General features: G+C 36.1%; 1 protein-coding gene across 1 annotated transcript in view; it reads left to right on the plus strand.

Moving 5' to 3' along the window:
- ZSWIM2 (zinc finger SWIM-type containing 2) overlaps positions 1–18,513 on the plus strand; it is an 85,179-nt gene that overhangs the window by 37,930 nt on the left and 28,736 nt on the right. Inside the window, exons 3-5 of the mRNA XM_006726947.2 lie at positions 11,299–11,780; positions 12,977–13,053; positions 15,011–15,051. Coding sequence (XP_006727010.2) covers positions 11,616–11,780; positions 12,977–13,053; positions 15,011–15,051 — 283 coding nt within the window. The 5' untranslated portion in view covers positions 11,299–11,615. The remainder of the gene's footprint in view (positions 1–11,298; positions 11,781–12,976; positions 13,054–15,010; positions 15,052–18,513) is intronic.

Raw genomic sequence — 18,513 nt, forward strand, 5'->3', positions numbered from 1 at the left:
TTCGGTGTGTTAAAATGTCATCAGTAGGTAAACACCAATCAGAGTAATGCTATGATTAAATTTCAAATTTCTGTACAGTATTTTTATTCCTAGAACTGATAATTGTTGAGGAAGTATTTGTTTGCCTCTAAGCCTGGGTTCCCTAGAAAAGAGTACCTAAGGTAAAACTTACATGCCAGCCTTTTACTGGGGGGTGAAAACCTTAGAGACACAGGAATAAAGGGAAGGAGAGAGGGGCAGGAAAATATGAGGGGCAGGAAAATAGTGCAAGCGTATATGAGGGAGTGAATAACTGAATCAGTCTCCATGTGATATCAGGTGCAGCTGATTGCTCCATCTTGCGGGACCATCTTCAGAGTCTGTATTTCAGAAGGACTAGAGTGGGGGCAGGGAGGCAACTTATCCACCAGTTCTGGCCTCCCATTAGTCTTCCCAGGGATGTTAAAGTCCCAGCATTTCCAAGCCCTAGTTGTAATGGTTTGCCTGTGGTTTTACCGGGTTTAATATTGAAAATCCCACCTGCCAGAAATCCTGCCTCAGTTCTGGGCGAGCCAGGATGGTTGGTCACCCAAAGGACTCACACCTAACAGCAACAGATCAGCCTGAGGAATGGAAGGCTTTGGCTGAGGTGCTGGCAGGTTGGACCCACGTTAGGAAAAAATGCCCAATGGCCACCAAAAAGAGTTGTGACCAAGATAACCTGAGATGGTTATATTAAAGGTCTGTGACAGATTATTTCTTAATTTTCTGTCCCTTAGGATTCATTCACCTAGAAACTCTGAATATCATGCCAAAAATATCTTAAAACTTTTAGGCACATCACATATTCATTCTATCAATTTCATTTTCTTGAAAAAACAAATCTGCTGGAGTTGTCTGAACTGCTCCAGTCTGGACTATTTTTCTTCTTTTTATCCTGAAGATTCCTTTCACCTATATCTTCTGTTAGATTTCCTGTGTAGTGTAGCCCGTGTCTCTTTGTTTACTTCTGTATTTTGGTAGAGCACATACTCTAGTAGCTTCCTGAGGAGGGACAGATTTGATGGAAAGTAAGTATTTTAAAACCTTGTATGTCTGAAAATGTTTTTATCCTATCTGCATACTAACTTTGGCTAGGGATGGAACTCTAGGTTTGATATCACTTTTCCTAGAACTTTTAACACATTGCTCCATGCCTTAGAGCTTCAGTGTTGGTGAGAAGTAAAAAGCAATTCTGATTCCAGGTCCTTTAGTGTCTCTATCTCTCCCCACCCCCATCCAAACATACAATATAGAAAATTCTTCTGTCCCAATGATGATGAAATTTCACATTTCTGAGCCTTAGTGCTAGGCACTCAGGGACACCACATAAAAGCATACAGATGTGCTTTGCACAACTCCACCTATGTATACAGGGTGCCCCCTTGGAGTGGTTCAATGCCCAACCATTACACCTACCTTAGCAGATTGGTTACATTTGATGAGCCCTTTCCAGTTGGTTAATTCATGCCTTTCAGTTCCAGAAAAATTTTTTGGAATTATTTCTTTAATGTTTTCTTCTCCTTTCTTTGATCTATTTCTGGAACTTCTTTTAATTAGATATTAGACCTCTTGTACTATGTCTTAAGGTATTATCATCTCACTTAAACACAATCTCTTTGTTTCTTGGTGGTGGTGGTGGTGGTTTTGACTTAGGTTTTGTTGTGTTTTTACTGTGTTTGTTTTATTTGGGGAGAGATTTCTTCTGCTCTTATAGTCCTCTTGAGTTTTCTTCTGTCTTATTTTGAATAACTAAAAGCTCTTTTTTGTCCTCTTACTATTTCTGTATTGTAGCTTTTTGTTCTTTTTTATTATTTCAATAGACTTAACTCTCTAAAAATTTATGTGAAATGTTTTATGTTTTGTTCCCCCTGCAGAGTCTCTGTTTCTTCCTCAAAGTTTTTTTTGCTTTTGGCTATTTGATTTCTATTTTTATGTTAAAGACCTCCCTTACGTTTCCTATTTTTTTTTTTAAAGATTTTATTTATTTATTCATTCATTAGAGACAGAGAGAGAGAGGCAGAGGGAGAAGCAGGCTCCCAAGGAGCAGGGAGACCGATGCGGGACTCGATCCCAGGACCCTGAGATCATGACCTGAGCCGAAGGCAGACGCTTAACCATCTGAGCCACCCAGGCGCCCACGTTTCCTATTTTATGTTCATATTTACCAGTTCATTATTGAGTGGCTGATGGAAAACCTTAGTTCAAAACTCTGAGTATGTAAGTGGGGCTTGTTGACTCTATCACTACAAGTGATCTAACCAGGCCATGTCATTGTCATCCGGAAGCCCGCATTGTATTGTATTGTATTGTATTGTATTGTATTGTATTGTGTTTAGCTCTTTTATCTAGGGCTGGGCAGATTCCCTAGAAAAGATTCATCCTTTTTTCTTCTTCAAAAGTAAATGTGTGACAACCAGTGATCTAGTTGTGGATAGAGTAAGGCACTGGGATTCAGCCTCTAATGTTCATATGTTTACTTAATACCTGTTTTCAGTATGATGCAAACATCCTTGATTATGCTCAGGGTTCCCCAATGTAGAGCCCTTCATGTAACCTCCTCCAGAGACTAAATCTCTGCTGATTTACCTGGATGGAGGCAGTTATCTAAGTGTTCATAAAGAGGAAGTAGAACTGGGTCTATAACTCCCTCCTAAGCAGGTTTCAATCAAATTTTTTTTTTATAATTTTAGAGTATCATCCCACTGCACCTTCCAACTGCCAGAGGTAGTTGAGCCTAAATCCTTAGTCTCTTGCAATTCTTCAAAGTAAACTGGACTAATTCTCACCTTTTACAACACAAGCTCGGTATACAGCTTTTACCAGTTTGCTACAATGTCTGCCACTCACTGGTCATTTCATTTTCCAAAATTATGTTGCTGTTGTCTCCACTTTCATCTTTTGTATTTGTGAGTTTGTGTCTTTTAAAATATTCACTTCCTATAGCCCACTGGAGTTTTGGAAGGTAATTAGATTTGTATCTTTAATTCACCAAACAGCAAACTTATATATCTGTACAGTTAATAGATTTTTTTTTTACCACTTAGGTCACTAAGAAGAAAAGCCCAAATATAATACAGATACGGGTTTATAAGTGTTTTAATGCACAGAACCAAAAAATTATATCTAGAGTCCCACTGTCCACCTCCACAACCAAATTATCTGGGAGACATTATAAGTTCATGATTGATTCCTCAAGTTTGTGCCTCCAGAAACACAATTTTATTGCTAGCTCATAATTTCTCAGTCCTATAGCAACTAGCTCATACTAATTAAAAAAATGACAAAGGACTACTGCATAAAAAAGCATCATAATTTATTAACTTAAAATAAGAAACATACTATCAATTGAATGAAATATTCAAATTTTATGAATTGCAAGTCTATGATCAAAGTGCAGAAGGCCAAAATAACAATAATGAGGTTATTTTAAAAGAATTAAACATTAAGCGGTGCCTGGGTGGCTCAGTCGTTAAGCATCTGCTTTCGACTCAGGTCATGATCCCAGGGTCCTGGGATCGAGCCCCGCATCCGGCTCCCTGCTCAGCGGGAAGCCTGCTTCTCCCTCTCCCAGTCCCCCTGCTTGTGTTCCCTCTCTTGCTGTGTCTCTCTCTGTCAAATAAATAAATAAAAATCTAAAAAAAAAAAAAATACCATATTAATGGTATGATGTTATATTAGTTTGATGTACTCTTACTATGTCAATTTCCCAGTTAAACCATTGTCAAAATTCTTAATTATAAATAATTCAATATAAAAGAAATTTAATAGCAAATAAGGCTATGGGGGGGGCATTGCATTAAGACACGTCCAAACTGATATATCCAACTGTTTAGTATGTATCTCTATTAAAAGTTCAACTGTGTTGCCTTTCGCAGTGGGTTGAGATTCATCTTTAAGTCTTCCCTCTATTATCCAAATCCTATTGGTTTCTAAGACATTTTGATTCTATACCTGAGACCCATCATTTCTTTTATATCTCCTCAACCATTAGGTTAATGCAGAACCTGATTTTAGTTACTCATCTGGTCACAAAAAAAGCAGAGACTCACTGAAGCTAATTCAAACAAGAGGATTTATTATAGTGAGTGTTAAAAGATAAACTGAAGCACACCAAAATTTTCAAGAGTTTATTTGAGCATACATTGATTTGAATCAGGCAGCACCAAACCAAAGGTGCTTAGGAGTGCTCTGCCTATGGAAGCTAGGAGAAAAGATTTTATAGAGAAGACATAGAAGCGAAGCAAGGAAATTATTTGATTGTCTATAGCTTAAGTAGTTACTTTATTTGGGAAAGCCTCGTTAACTGTGATTGGTTGTTCTTAAGTTTCATTTTCTCAGATTTGAGTGGATTGACTCTGCCTTAGGTTTTGGTTTGTATAATGGCCTCCTTGTTTAACTACTTTGACATTAGTGAGTGGGGAATGACAATAATCTGGAAGGAGGGACTATAACAGGGATGGTCCTTGGTGAGATTAGGGCTAGAGAGTAATTTAGATTCATAATAGCTCTGAAGACTTTGGCAACGGGAGTCCACAAAGCTTTACTCTAGTACTCTGCCATTAGTGTAACTATGCAGCACCTTACAGATCTGCTTATTACGATCTTCTCCAGAAACTTCCCTTTGAGTAGTAGCTCAGTTTCCAAAGAGGGAAGCCTAGATCATCTTCATGAACCAGGCCACTAAGTCAGACTTGTCTATGAACACTTGTTGAATGCAGTGTCCACTCCTGTCCACATAGCTGTAAATGGGGGTACAGTGATGCATGCTACCTCCATTCGTTGGATACTGTAGACAGGAGAATACTGGGGGGGTAGACGTGGATGTACAGTATAGCCTTCCCTTTTTTTTCTTTTTGCCTTATTTATGCTAATATTGCCTAGAGTTATCTAGAACTACACAGTGGAGTTCAGGAAACAACTTTTGGGAATCAAAAGATGGGATAAAATTCCTGGAAGCGGTACAGCCCAGCAATGCTTGCGCCAAGAGCAGGCAGGCAAGCAGAGCTCATCACCCCTACAAGTAAAGCGAGTACTGAGTGTGGAGCATTTCCATCCTATGCATAGGCGGGGTGGGGGGATTAACTCATGGCCTAGGCTGAGGGTAGTTCTTGGGCCCCCGACCTGGAGAGCCTGTTTGAGAAATTAAGTAGCCTGGAGCAGCCCTCCCCCTTCCTCCCAAACAAAGGAACTGAGACATAGCCCTACCTGCTGTGGAAAGTGTCTTCTGGCCCCATCTGGGGGCCAGAAAGGCTGGAGACAACTCCTGGAGCTGAGAGGCATGCAGGCAGAGCCAATAGTTTACAAAACATGTCATTGGCTCTGTTCAGTCAGGGAATTTGTGGTGTAGGTTAGCTTGAGTTAAGACAACCAACAAAGAACCTTACTAACTGTAGAGCTGCTTCTCCCACAGCACCTGGGCAGGGAATCTAATTTATAGCCCCACGCATACTGAACACAGCCTTCAGCCTGTTTGACCAGAGCGCCCAGCACACAGGAAGCTGCAATGTCCATCCAACAGCACTAGATACAGTGGCACTTGAACAGAATGTACAGCCCCTGGTTTCCCCTGTCTGCAGAACAGAACTAGTGGCCTCACTTAACCAGGGAATTCAGTGCATACTCTGGCCTAATTCAGACCCACAAACAATGATCTATATAGGCCTTGGGTCCTGTCCTGCTGCCCTGCCAGGCAGGGAAGATAATTCATAGCCCGGTCTACCACTGAATATGGTACCCAGTCCTGATCATCTAGTAAGCCTGACCAGAGAATCCAGGCAACCACAGAGCCCATCCTTCAACCTCACTTAGGAAGGGAACCAAGCCAGCAGTCCTTTCCAACTCCTTTGAACCCAATGGCACACCTATCCCATCCATCTTCTCAGAACTCAAACGGTTGCCTCACCCAAAAACAGACCATAATAGCAGGCCCCACCTGCTCAAGGATGTTATCAATAAACACACCCAGAAACCCAAACTGAGCTGACTGGTGAAGAACTATCTCTGTCAAAACCTGTAAAGTTTGGAAGAAGAGCCTGATTACTCAAAGGGAGATACTAACATAAGGAATCAAGGATCACAAATAAATCAGGTAAATGTGGCACCACCAAAGGAAACTAATAAAACTCCAATAACTGACCCTAAAGAAATGGAGATCTATGAACTGTCAGATGAAAAATTCAGAATAATGCTCCTAAAGAAGTTTAGTGTACAAAAAAATATAGACAGACAACTAAATGAATTTAGGAAAACAATGCATGAACAAAAAGAGAAATACAAGGAAATAGAAACCATAAAAAAAAAAATCAAACAAATCCTATAGTTGAAAAAAGAATTGAACTGAAAAATTCAATAGAGAGTTTAAAAAGTAGAAAGAAGAAAGAAGAAAGAATGAACTATCTGGAGGACAGGACATTGGAAATTACATGGTCAGAGAAGCAAAAAAGGAATAAAAAGAGTGAAGAAAGCCTGTGGAAGTTATGGGACACAATGAAAAGAAACAATATTTGCATTATTGGAATTCCAGAAGGAGAAGTGGGAAAGGGACAGCAATTATATTTAAAGCAATAATGGCTGCAAACTTTTTGAACCTAGAGAGAGAAATGGACGTCCACATCCCTAAGGCCCAAAAAACCTCAAATAGGTTGAACCAGATAGGGCTAACCTGAGACACATTATAATTAAATTGTCAAAAGTCAAAGAAAGAATTTTAAGAGCAGCAAGAGAAAAGAGAAAAGCTATATACAAGAAAAACCCTCATAAGACTAGTGGATTTCTCAACAGAAAATTTTTCAGGGCAGGAGAGAATGGGATGAGATATTCAAAATACTGGAAGACAATAACTGTTAACCAAGAATTCTAAACCTAGTAAAGCTGTCCTTCATAAACTGAGAGATAAATACTTGCCTAAACAAACAAATACTGAGGGAGTTCATTACCACCAGACTGCCTTATAAGAAATGCTAAAGAGGGTTCTCCCTTACAAGAAATGCTGAAGACAGTTCTTTGAGTGGTAAGTAAAAGAACTCTAATTAACATCATGAAGTGGTAAGTAAAAGAATTCTAATTAACATCATAAAAGCTCAAAAAGGTAGCATTAATCTATAATCTAATAGTAAATATATAATCATAGTTAGATTCTACAATATAATAGTGATGCATCATTCATTTACAACTCTAGTTTAAAAAGAAAACAAACCATAACTATAATAATCTGTTATTAGTTACACAATAAAAACATGTAAATTGTAACAGCAATAACCTAAAATGTGCGGGGGAGGAGAAGTAAAAGTATAAAGTTTACAAATTCTATTGAAGTTATCAGTTTTAAGATAGGATGTTATAAGTTTAAGATATGTTCTGTAAGCCTATCAACCACAAGAAAAAAAATCCTGTAGTAATTACATAAAAGAACACGATAAAGTCAAACATACTTAATAACAAAAGAAATCAAAACACACACAAAAAGACAGCAGGATAAGAAACAGGGAAAAACAGATCTACAAAACAACCAGAAAACAATTAACAAAATGGCAATAGTAAGTTCTTACCTATCAATAAATACTTCTAAAGCAAATTAAATTCTCCAATTAGAAGATATAGAATGGCTGAATGGATAAAAAGAAAATCCAACAATATGCTGCCTTTACGAAACTCATTTTAGGGGTGGGTGGCTCATTCAGTTAAGCATCTGACTCTTGATCTCAGCTCAGGTCTTGATCTCAGGGTCATGAGATCAAGCCCTGTGTTTACTAATAAAAATAAAAATAAAAATAAACACACTTTAGCCTTAAAGACATATAGACTGAGAGTGAAGGATGGAAAAAGATACTTCAGGCAAATGGTAATTAAAAAAAAAAAAAAAGCAGGGGTAGCTATGTTTATACCAGATAAAATAGACTTCAGTTTAAAAGTGGTAAAAAAAAAAGTCATTATATAATGATAAATGGGTGAATACATCAAAAAGGTATAACAATTTTAAATATTTATGCACCCAACATCAGAACACCTGAATATATAAATCAAAAATTAACAGAACTAAAAGGAGAAATAAATAATAATACAATAATAGTTGGGGACTTTAATACCCCACACTCAACAATGGATAGCTCATTCAGAGAATCAATAAGGAAATAGTGGATTTGAACAACACCATAGACCAAACGGACCTAACTGACATATACAGAACATTCTATCCAACAACAGCATAATACATATTCTTCTCAAGCACACATGAAAGATTTTCTAGGATGTTAGGCCTGTTTTCTATGATATTAAGCCATGTTTCTAGGATATGTTTGGCCACAAAACAAGTCTCAGAAAATTCAAAAAGATTGAAATCATACAAGTGTCTTCTCTGAACACAATGGCATGAAACTAGAAATCAGCATGAAACGAAACTATGCTTCGTTTCAGACCTCTCCTTCTGCCACCAGCAAGAGAAAACTCTGTGCTTTTAAAGGAGTTGTATGTTTAGATCAGGATGACCCAAATTATCCCCCATTTAATTAACTCAGAGTCAACTGACAGCAACCTTAATTATATCATCAAAATCTCTTTTGTCATGTGACATGACATAATCACAGGAGAGGGAATTATACAAGGGCAAAAGTCATTGGGGTCATTCTTAGAAGTCTACCTACCTCTGTCCTCTCTAGTTCTTTTCAGTATCAGAGGTTGCAACTTTTTACTTTTTTTTTTTATTATTATTTTCATAGACTCTTCAGATGGAAGAGAACTGACATTATCTACTCAGTCTGACATCTTAAACTAAAAGTCCCGATCACACTCACAGTAGGTTGCAAATTTATTTATATTACACTTGGATGTGCAAAAACCTGAAGTATGTTTTCTCTATAAATGGTCCAATCACCTTTGCTACCTACTACTCCCCTTGATAACAAGAAGAAGAAAAAAACTTTAGTAAACTGTAAGTTTAGTCTGATTTGATAATATTTTTTTTAGATGAATGGTATCTATTACCAAAGAAAAATTGCCCTGGACAGGGTTAAACCATCAAGGAAGACTTTACTCAGGATGATTGCAGTAGGGAAGAGAGAGATTGACTTCAACTACATTGAAACAAAAGGAGCGTTTTGAAACCTGCAGCAAGCTAGTGGAAAAGTACTGGAGGACATTAGGAAGGAGGTTTGTTAAAGTGACTGCTTATTGGTGGTCACCAAAGTTAGGTTCCACACTGCCACAAAGACTAGGAGATAGGGGCACTGTCTTTCTTGATGATTCCACTTCAAAGAGCTGTTTCCAGGTCCTTCAGAAATACACTACTATGTTTGTAAAACTAGCAAGAGTCTGGGAGAAAGATGATTTACATCTCAAAGGGACAGAGAAAAAAATACAATTTAAAGTTTTCTAGAATAAATGCTCTAAGAAAATGGAGGTCAGGGACCTATAGTCAGGAAGAAACCTATCTAAAGTTTAGTCAAGTTGAGGGGAATGTTAAGTCTGCCTTACTCACTAGTAAAGATAAAATGCCTAGCATTTCAGATTTCCACCCATCCCCTATTTCTCTCCAAAAAGGTATATGAGCATATGAGGAAAGCGAAGCTTATATAACCATATGTCTGATTACAAAAGATGATCTTGAATCTGCACAATGTCCACTGGATTCTTCCTGGTCACTTCTGCAGTGGTCAGTCTGAACTATTCCCTGTTGGTGATCACTGAGTTGTGACTCACTCTATTTGACTTTAATTTTTTTTTTTAAAGGAGGTCTCATCTTGAAGCTCCCCACTGGAGCCCTTGGTTCTATTTGCTTCTATTGTCTTGAAATTGTTGAGTTCTGCATCACCTTAGACACTAGTATTTGGCCTTTTGTGCCCACTTTTAGATGTAAACACAAACTCCTATATTCATTGTATGTCTTTAATTCTTCAGAACCAGGACATTACAAGCAGTTGATTTACCTATCTGTCTTCAACTGGCACCTCCGCATATTGCTCACTCCGTGTTAGGGGACACTAGGCCAAAAGCTAAAGTTTCCCAGCAACCTGCACCTTTCTGACACTATTCCAGAACTAAACATCCTGATACCACACACCTACCCTAGATGTGTTCTCAGTCTTCCCAAACCCATCTCAATGTTTCAATCCATCCCTCCACATACTTCCACTCTCACCCCAACACGAATATACCCATGTTGAGATTAGCAGCTGACTTCCTCCACTGACTTCTGTTAGTCTTCTTCCCACCCCCCCAGGGGCATTCTCTTCCACAATCCCAAGGTCTAATACTACAGACCCAACTTTTTCTATCTTAACCTATATAGTTAAGATTGATTGATAAAATTTATTAATTCCTGTCTTTTATGGCTAAATTGAATTGCTAAAGAGACTAAAACTTAATTCATGAAACTCAAAGCTTATCAATGACTCATTTCTAGTACTAACCACTTCCCTCATCTCTGGGGCAATATGCTTCAAAATGTAACTTGGAAGGGAACACAACAAACTTAAGGGAGAAATTTAATTCCTTTATTTAATATTTGCAAATATTACTCATGTCATACACTCTTAAGAGATGAAGCAAACATATGGGATAGTCATCTGCCTATAAAAACATTTTAAAGTCTTAACTGACAGATATAAAAACAAATGTCTTACATCTAGACTGAAGTTCTGTCTAACAATCTGTGCTGTCTCTTTTTAACTTCCATGAAAGCATGAATATTCCTACTTTTATCACTCCCCAAAATGGAATTTATGAACCTACATTTAGTTTACATAAAGACTACTGTGTCTTAAACATGTAACCTTTCTGAAAATGATGTTTATCACTTACACATGGAGCAAGCATCATCTAATTATAATAAGTAAAACATAACATTTGAATTATAATCAGTGTTGCATACCTCAAAAATCTTATTCCTTAGAACAGACGTTGTAGATTTAGAGGACAGAGTCAATGCATTCTGCCCTATGCCCCAACACCCATCCCTACCCAAATACGCAATTTAGCGATGCTCCTCTTGCTTTAAAACCACACCCCTCCACACACACACACACACACACATCCGGATTTAAGGATCTAGCTTCCTAGGGATTAGATTCCTGTCTTCCGCATTTTTGATCTTCCCCCAGCGACTCGCTCAGATTATGTACATAGTGAGCACTTGGGAAATGTTGGTGGAATATTGTTGAACAAAAACAATCACTCTGGGCTTTCTGATAAAGATGATGAATCATCACAGGATAATTTTAGCATGCAGAGCCCAAACAGTAACCAGGTTGTGCGACTGTCCTAATACACGAATTCATTCACCAGCCCTGCCTGCAAGGAACCAGCAAAAGGAACGTGAGAGATCTGACAGCTATGCCTTTGGCCGCCAGCTTTTAAATTAGCTCTTCTCAGCCAGGAACGTCACTTCAGGAAGGAGTGGAGGCGGCTGAGAGCTGTGGAATCGACACCCTTCTCCCCTCGCACTTTCGTCGCTAGCTCTAGCTTGGCGCAAGGCACGCTGGGACACCAGGGAGTTCAACCACCATCACCAAGGCAACCCACCGGCACGCGGTTGTCATGGAGACCGGGGGGCACCCCGGAGAGTCTCGCAGAGGGGCTGCCTTCGCCCGCACCCAGGCAGGATGCTTCGCCGAGGCTATAAAGCCTCTGAAAGGCGAAGACACTTGAGCGACCACCTCAGCTGGCAACAAGACCAGGCGATGAGCAGCAGCATCTACCTCCTACGAGAGATGGGCCCCACTGGCTTCCTGCTGAGGGAGGAGGAGCCGGAAAACAGGGATTTCCGAGTAATTACCGCCCCCCGGCTCCCTTCTGCTCCAGCCTGGCCCCCCCGCCTGGTCCTCCTGGGCCTGCCTGGTATCTAGCCACCCTCACAATCCCTGAGGATTCTCTCTGCCACACCCACCCCACCTGCACGAGTTCCCGACTCTAAAGATGGGCAGATTGCAGAGGGAAATAGTATTTGTTAGAAAAGTTTCGTTTTTGAAAGTCAGGACTCCAAATTGCATCCAACTCTTGTAATATAATGGCCCTTGCTTGATCTTTAGGCTTGAAAATGTGAGACGTTTTATTTAAATCTAGGGTTTACATTGCGTGCATCCTTAGATCCGGTGTTAGCAGTCACTAGCCCTGTAACTCAAATGAAATGAAAATCCTATGACCTACTTACATACCGTAAATATTTACTAAATAAATAAAATCGGTTTTTCTTTACTCTTCAGTTACTCTAAAACTCCAAGAAGATCCTTTTAAAGTACTGTTTAGATGATGATGGCTTGGAAAGGTCTTAATAAAAATTCTTTCTAATTTTGCTGAAAGACAACAGATACTTTATATTTGATATCCCACTCTCGCCACTCAAAAGTCAGCCACCATCCATCCCCTCTCCCAGGTGTTGATTTGGAAAATTTTAATTTAGTGTCCTGCATTTTAAGTACTGAATACAAACTACTAGCCTGTGCTTATTTAAGACATTCTTTTTTTTTTTTTTTTACTTTCTCCCTTATAACACTTACTGTAGTTAATAAATTGTTTCATCCAATATAGATGTGGTGAATAAAATTAGTCTTCTCAAGTAAAATTATATGCCAATTTAAATGTACAAAACAAACGAAAATCCAAGGTAAGCTAGTTTACAAAAGATCTTTAGCTCCACTGCAAGGCAGAATGAATTTTCAGTAAGAAATGTATAGAATTTTTTTTTTAGCTTTTAAAATTAGATTTCTTTTCAGCTGCCTGAGTGTAGGTCATCTAAAAAGAGTCTTAACTGATAATGCAAATTGTTGACCAACACAAAGAATATGAGGCGACTGGTGTCAAGAGTTAAGAGGTCTCAATAGACTATATTCAACCTTTGGAGTCACCTAAACTAAATTACTTCTTGAAATCTCTTTTAATCCTATTAACTATTAAATTAATTTTATTCTAACTCTAAAAATTAGCTGGAGGGTTTTTTTTTTAAGTATGCATTTTTCTTTTAAAGGTTTTTTTAGGAAATCCTCATGTTTGTAACTGTTCCACATTTCTGAAAGGAGGAGAACTTTGTAAGCATATATGCTGGTAAGTAACTCTGTAATAAACATCTGCCACAAAGGAGCATCTTGGTATATTGCCTTTTTCATGATTTGAGTACTACAAGATTAAAGAAATTTGTGTTGGGAGAATATAAAAGTAAAATGGTTGTAGTTTTTCAGTATATTTTGGGATATTTTATTTCATTCTGAAAATTAAGTAAGGTTTAACTTGAGAAACATACTACCACCTCTACAAGTTTTGAATGTTAATGTTTTTAATAAGAAAAAAATGACTTCCTAGGGTCTCATTATATATAAATGTGAAATCTAACTCTAAAGAAAAAGAAAAACCTCCCTGATTCACATCACTAATGATAATTATGTTCTCATTACAGGATTTCTATTTGCTGTCAGTTAAAAATAAATCTCCAAATGCATTTTTATTTTTATGCTTTCTAATGGATGAATTGTTTTCTTTGTAAATGCAGTACAACAAATTATTTAATAAGAAAATAAATCATTATAATTTTTTATTATGATATATATTCTTTTTATTTTATTATGTTATGTTAATCATCATACATTACATCATTAGTTTTTGATGTAGTGTTCCATGATTCATTGTTTGCATGTAACACCCAGTGCTCCATTCAATATGTGCCCTCTTTAATACTCATCACCAGGCTAACCCATCCCCCCACAGCCCTCCCCTCTATGTGTTATTTTTGTTTTCAATAAGCGTTTTACTATGAATCTTTCAAGATAGTAGTAGGACTCCACTGAAGATTACTTGCGACAAATCTGAAATTTTACCTCTAATGTCAGAACCTATTTGTAGGGGAATCCCAGAAATTGAAATTAAAAAAACTCTTTCCATTTAGTGTTTGGAAATAGCCTGGAATTCTTTCCATTTTTTTCATTCTTTCAATTCATTTTGTTTTACTCATCTATATTTATACAAACAAATCATGAATTATACTATTATAGAAAGTTTGATTGATATTTGAGAGTAAAACAAATCAAACAAAAAATTGAGAGAAGAGTTTGTATCTTACATTTTGAATGCTTTTCTTTATAGGTTAAAAAAAAAAACAAAAACAATGTATATCTGTCATTTCCAAAGCTTTTATTTACTAAGTTTTTGTTGTTTTGTTTTGATCAGTTTTTATTCAGCATTGCTAATAAAATTTGCTGTAGTTAGCATAGAAGATATAAAATATGGTCCTTTCAAAACTTGCAGTTTGGTTTTATTATTAAAAATAATAAATTACATTTATTAAAATAGGTTTTTTCATTTTTTTAGTGCTAGCTTCCCCAGGGCAAAGGCCTTCTATTCTCATTTTTATATAATATAACTCGTTTTAAAATATATATATACCAAACTAAATGGAAATATGATTCAAGTATTTAATATACTAAAGTATATTTAATATATTTATGCAAGAATTTTGTATATATTTCTCACTTTTTAAAAAAGCCATATTCCAGTTTAATTGGTTATATTTGAAGTAGTTTTATTGTCATACATTAAAGTAGTATATGGAGGAAAAGTCATTTAGTACTCTCCAGAAAATTACTCCATTTTCAGGAGTAAGAAACTTCTAGGTAAGTTTAAAGGAAGTACTATGAATACCTCAGTTCCTTCACTAACCTATCTCTGTGAACAAATGTATATCCTGAAGAAATTCATGGACTCTCTCTAGCAAATCTCTTTATTATAAATGTCTTTTATTTTCATTTATCACACTTTTTTCACATGTGCTTACTTTAAAACATATATTTAACTACTGTTTTTTGTATGAGTTTTTTATCATAATTTCAATATAGTTAACATTTAACTACTATTGTAACAGAAAACTGGTAAGAGTGTTGTTTATTTATAACACTGTCAGCAATATAAATTCTATAATGCTCTTCCTATCTTAAAATTAAAACAAAATATATCTTTTTAGGTTATGTCAAAAATAAATGTTTTATTTTGGTTTTCTGCCTGTGAATATTAGGGTCTTGTTGAAAAAATTCAAGCTTCCAAGGAATCATGAATGTAAGTTGTGTTTTTTCTTTTATTATTTTGAAGTTAACAATTTTAGTAATTTTTTGTTTGGACATATTCTAAATTTAAAAAATTATTTTCCTAGACAATCTGACAACTAGCTATAGCTCAGTTTGTTCATTTAAGACAGTTGGAACATTTTTCTTCCTTAATAAAAAAAATGTAACTTTATATGTCATTTCAAACTCAATGGCATTTAATTTAAAAAGGGATGAAACAATGGCCAGTTATTCTGAAGGCAAAATTTTCCTCATGTGCTCTAAGCAAAGATTCACAGTGGTTTCTATATTCAAAATTATTTTAATTACAGGAAAAATAAGAAATGTAATTGTTTAGATTCCATCAATAGGCAGTTGACATAGCACATAATTTCATTGAAAAATGTCTACTGACTGACTTATTTGTATGCCAATATATACACAAATATATTTTAAAATCTATAAATATATTTTTTTAAGAATAAAATAGTTTTTATCTCAGTACTTAAATTGTGTTTGGAGTCAAGCATATAGTTGTGTAACTTTAAGCTCTGGAGTACTCAAAATTAAGAGAAAGAAAAATAATTTTGTTATACATCATTTAGATTTGTAGATCTTATAAAAAAGATATTGTCATTATGGAATTGTTCCTGTAGTCATGTGGTTATTTGGCCTGCAATAGACCCATCTAAGAATTGCAATGACATTTTAAAATTTATTAGTAAATGTTTATAATGTTCATAAAGAAAGTAATAATCAGTTTTCAATTTTTTTTTTTACTTCTAAGAGTATTGGTTTTACTCAGCCAAGTTCAGTTCCCCCCAACTATCATATAAGTACAATTATAATAAACATTTAAAAGTTGTACTAGGTAATAAATTAATATTACTGTTTCACAGGCATTTTTCTTTTGTACTCTTCTCCCACTTTACACATTCTCTTAGAAATGTCTCACATTTTCTATGTCTGCTGTTACCTCTATACCAGTGACTTCAACATCATCAACAGAGCAGTATTCCCGCTGCCTTCAGGACAGCTCAGTTTTGGAGGACCCACGGGCATTTTAAATACCAAATTTCTCCCCATTTATGCTCCCATCTTGTATTCCTTACCTCATATATTGGCTTTCCTTCTTCTTTAGTCTCCAAAACTAGAAACCCTGATTTTTCTTCTTCCAATTTCTTCCCTCATATCTCTAGTCATTCTATAAATCCTGTTTACGTTACATCCTGCCTTCTTCTCAACAGTGTTCTCATCTCTCCAACCTCATTCTCACCTTTGTCCGCCTTCACAAGCCCTTAATAGTATTCTTTGTAGCCTCCTTCTTTTCAGTGCCTGCACTTTGTTGCTTCCTCCTTCACATTGTAGACAAAATGTTCTTTCTGAAATGTTACTTAATTCTCTACTTCATCTTCTCTCCCAATCCCTTCATACACAATGATTAGGTTCTATGATATTATACGTATTGTTTTCTTCTCTATTTCTTCATTTTATCCACCTAAAGTTAAATGTTCACATCCTCTCCAAGTCTTATTTGATCTCCCCACTACATATCATTTTCACAAGCTTCTATACTAGTGTTGTCCAATAGAAATATAACATAAGCCACATATGTAATTTTCTAGTAGCTGTATTACAAAAAGTAAAAACAAACAGGGAAAATTAATTTTAATATGTTAATTTAATCCAATGCATCAAAATATTATCACATCAACATGTTATCAATATAAAAATAATGCGATTTTTTTATACTGTCTTCAAAGTCTAATGTGTATTTTCTACTTACAGAGCATCTCATCTCAGATACTATATTTTCATTGGAAATATTTTTTCTGCATTTAGATTTCAAAAAGTAATCAGTTGGAAAAAAGATTCACATAATACCCGAATTGTTACAAACATACTCATAAATTTTTCAGTAACTATCAATTATCAGCTTTCAACTTAAATTTAAATGAAACAAAATTAAAAATTTAGGTTTTCAGTCACATGAGCCACATTTCTTTTTTTTTTTTTTTTAAGATTTTATTTTTTTTTTATTTATTTATTTGAGAGAGAGAATGAGGTAGAGAGCATGAGAGGGGGGAGGGTCAGAGAGAGAGGCAGACTCCCTGCTGAGCAGGGAGCCCGACGTGAGACTCGATCCTGGGACTCCAGGATCATGACCTGAGCCGAAGGCAGTCGCTTAACCAACTGAGCCACCCAGGCGCCCCCACATGAGCCACATTTCAAGTGATCGGTAGCCACATGTGGCTAAATGGCTGGCTACTCTATTAGACAGTGCAGCTCTACACAACTGAACTCAACAAATATTTCTTGTACTGCATATTAGCCAGGAGCCTCTGCTAGGTATTTTTTATAAATCAAAACATATGAATACTAACATTTGTGGAATTCTTCATTTACAAAAATAGCAATTTCATATGGACCAATGTAATACTTAATATTGTGTTATGATTTGTACTTCTTGAAGACAGAAACCATGTTTTGTTCTTTTTATAAATATCAGTCTACAATAGGGAAATTGTTAAATGTTTAATCCTATACATTAATTTTGAAAAATGTATACTTCCTACTAAAATAAAAGATCTTGGGCGCCTGGGTGGCTCAGTTGGTTAAGCGACTGCCTTCGGCTCAGGTCATGATCCTGGAGTCCCGGGATCGAGTCCCACATCGGGCTCCCTGCGCAGCTGGGGGTCTGCTTCTCCCTCTGACCCTCCCCCCTCTCATGCTCTCTCTCTATCTCATTCTCTCTCTCAAATAAATAAATAAAATCTTTAAAAAAAAATAAAATAAAAGATCTTGCATCTCTCCTATATTTAAAAGAAGTTTTAGTCAACATTGAGAAAATCCTATTTGCACATCTTAAAATTTATCATTTAAATGAAAGCTAGAGCAAACATACATGAAAGTTAAAGTAATTTAAAGAAAGCTATAAACAGTTATTCATTAAGATTATGTAAAGTATGTACGTAATGGAGGAGATGGTTACTAGTAATGAGGGAAGAGTATTTTGAATATCATTCCTAGATTCTTCCAAAACACATCAGGAAACAAATATTTACACTCTAATGCTGCATATCAAAAACATGAGACTTATTTTTGAGGACTTACAAAGATGATTACACAGGAATTTTATAATAAAGATATCAGTTTTGAACACCGAACATTCTTTTTCTTATCACCCACCAAATGTTTTACAGCAAACCCTGCATTTATCACCTAATAGTTCCTTCTAAATACAATGTCTATTTTTTTTTGATAGTTTACTTTTTAATAGAGAGCTGAGGGACAAATAACTAAGAGTTGAAACTTATCCCTCTCTTCATTTTATAAATGTTGACATTAGAGAACCTTTTAGTTTATCCAACTCCCCTCTCTTCTTTTATAAGGGAGATTCTTAAAGTTCCAATGCTAACAGCAGACAGAACACAAAGTATAAAGTAGACTTTTTTTTTTTGAAGATATTTATTTT

Source organism: Leptonychotes weddellii, chromosome 3, assembly GCF_054177405.1.
Source record: "Leptonychotes weddellii isolate Sample4059 chromosome 3, ASM5417740v2, whole genome shotgun sequence".
NCBI lineage: Eukaryota > Metazoa > Chordata > Mammalia > Carnivora > Phocidae > Leptonychotes > Leptonychotes weddellii.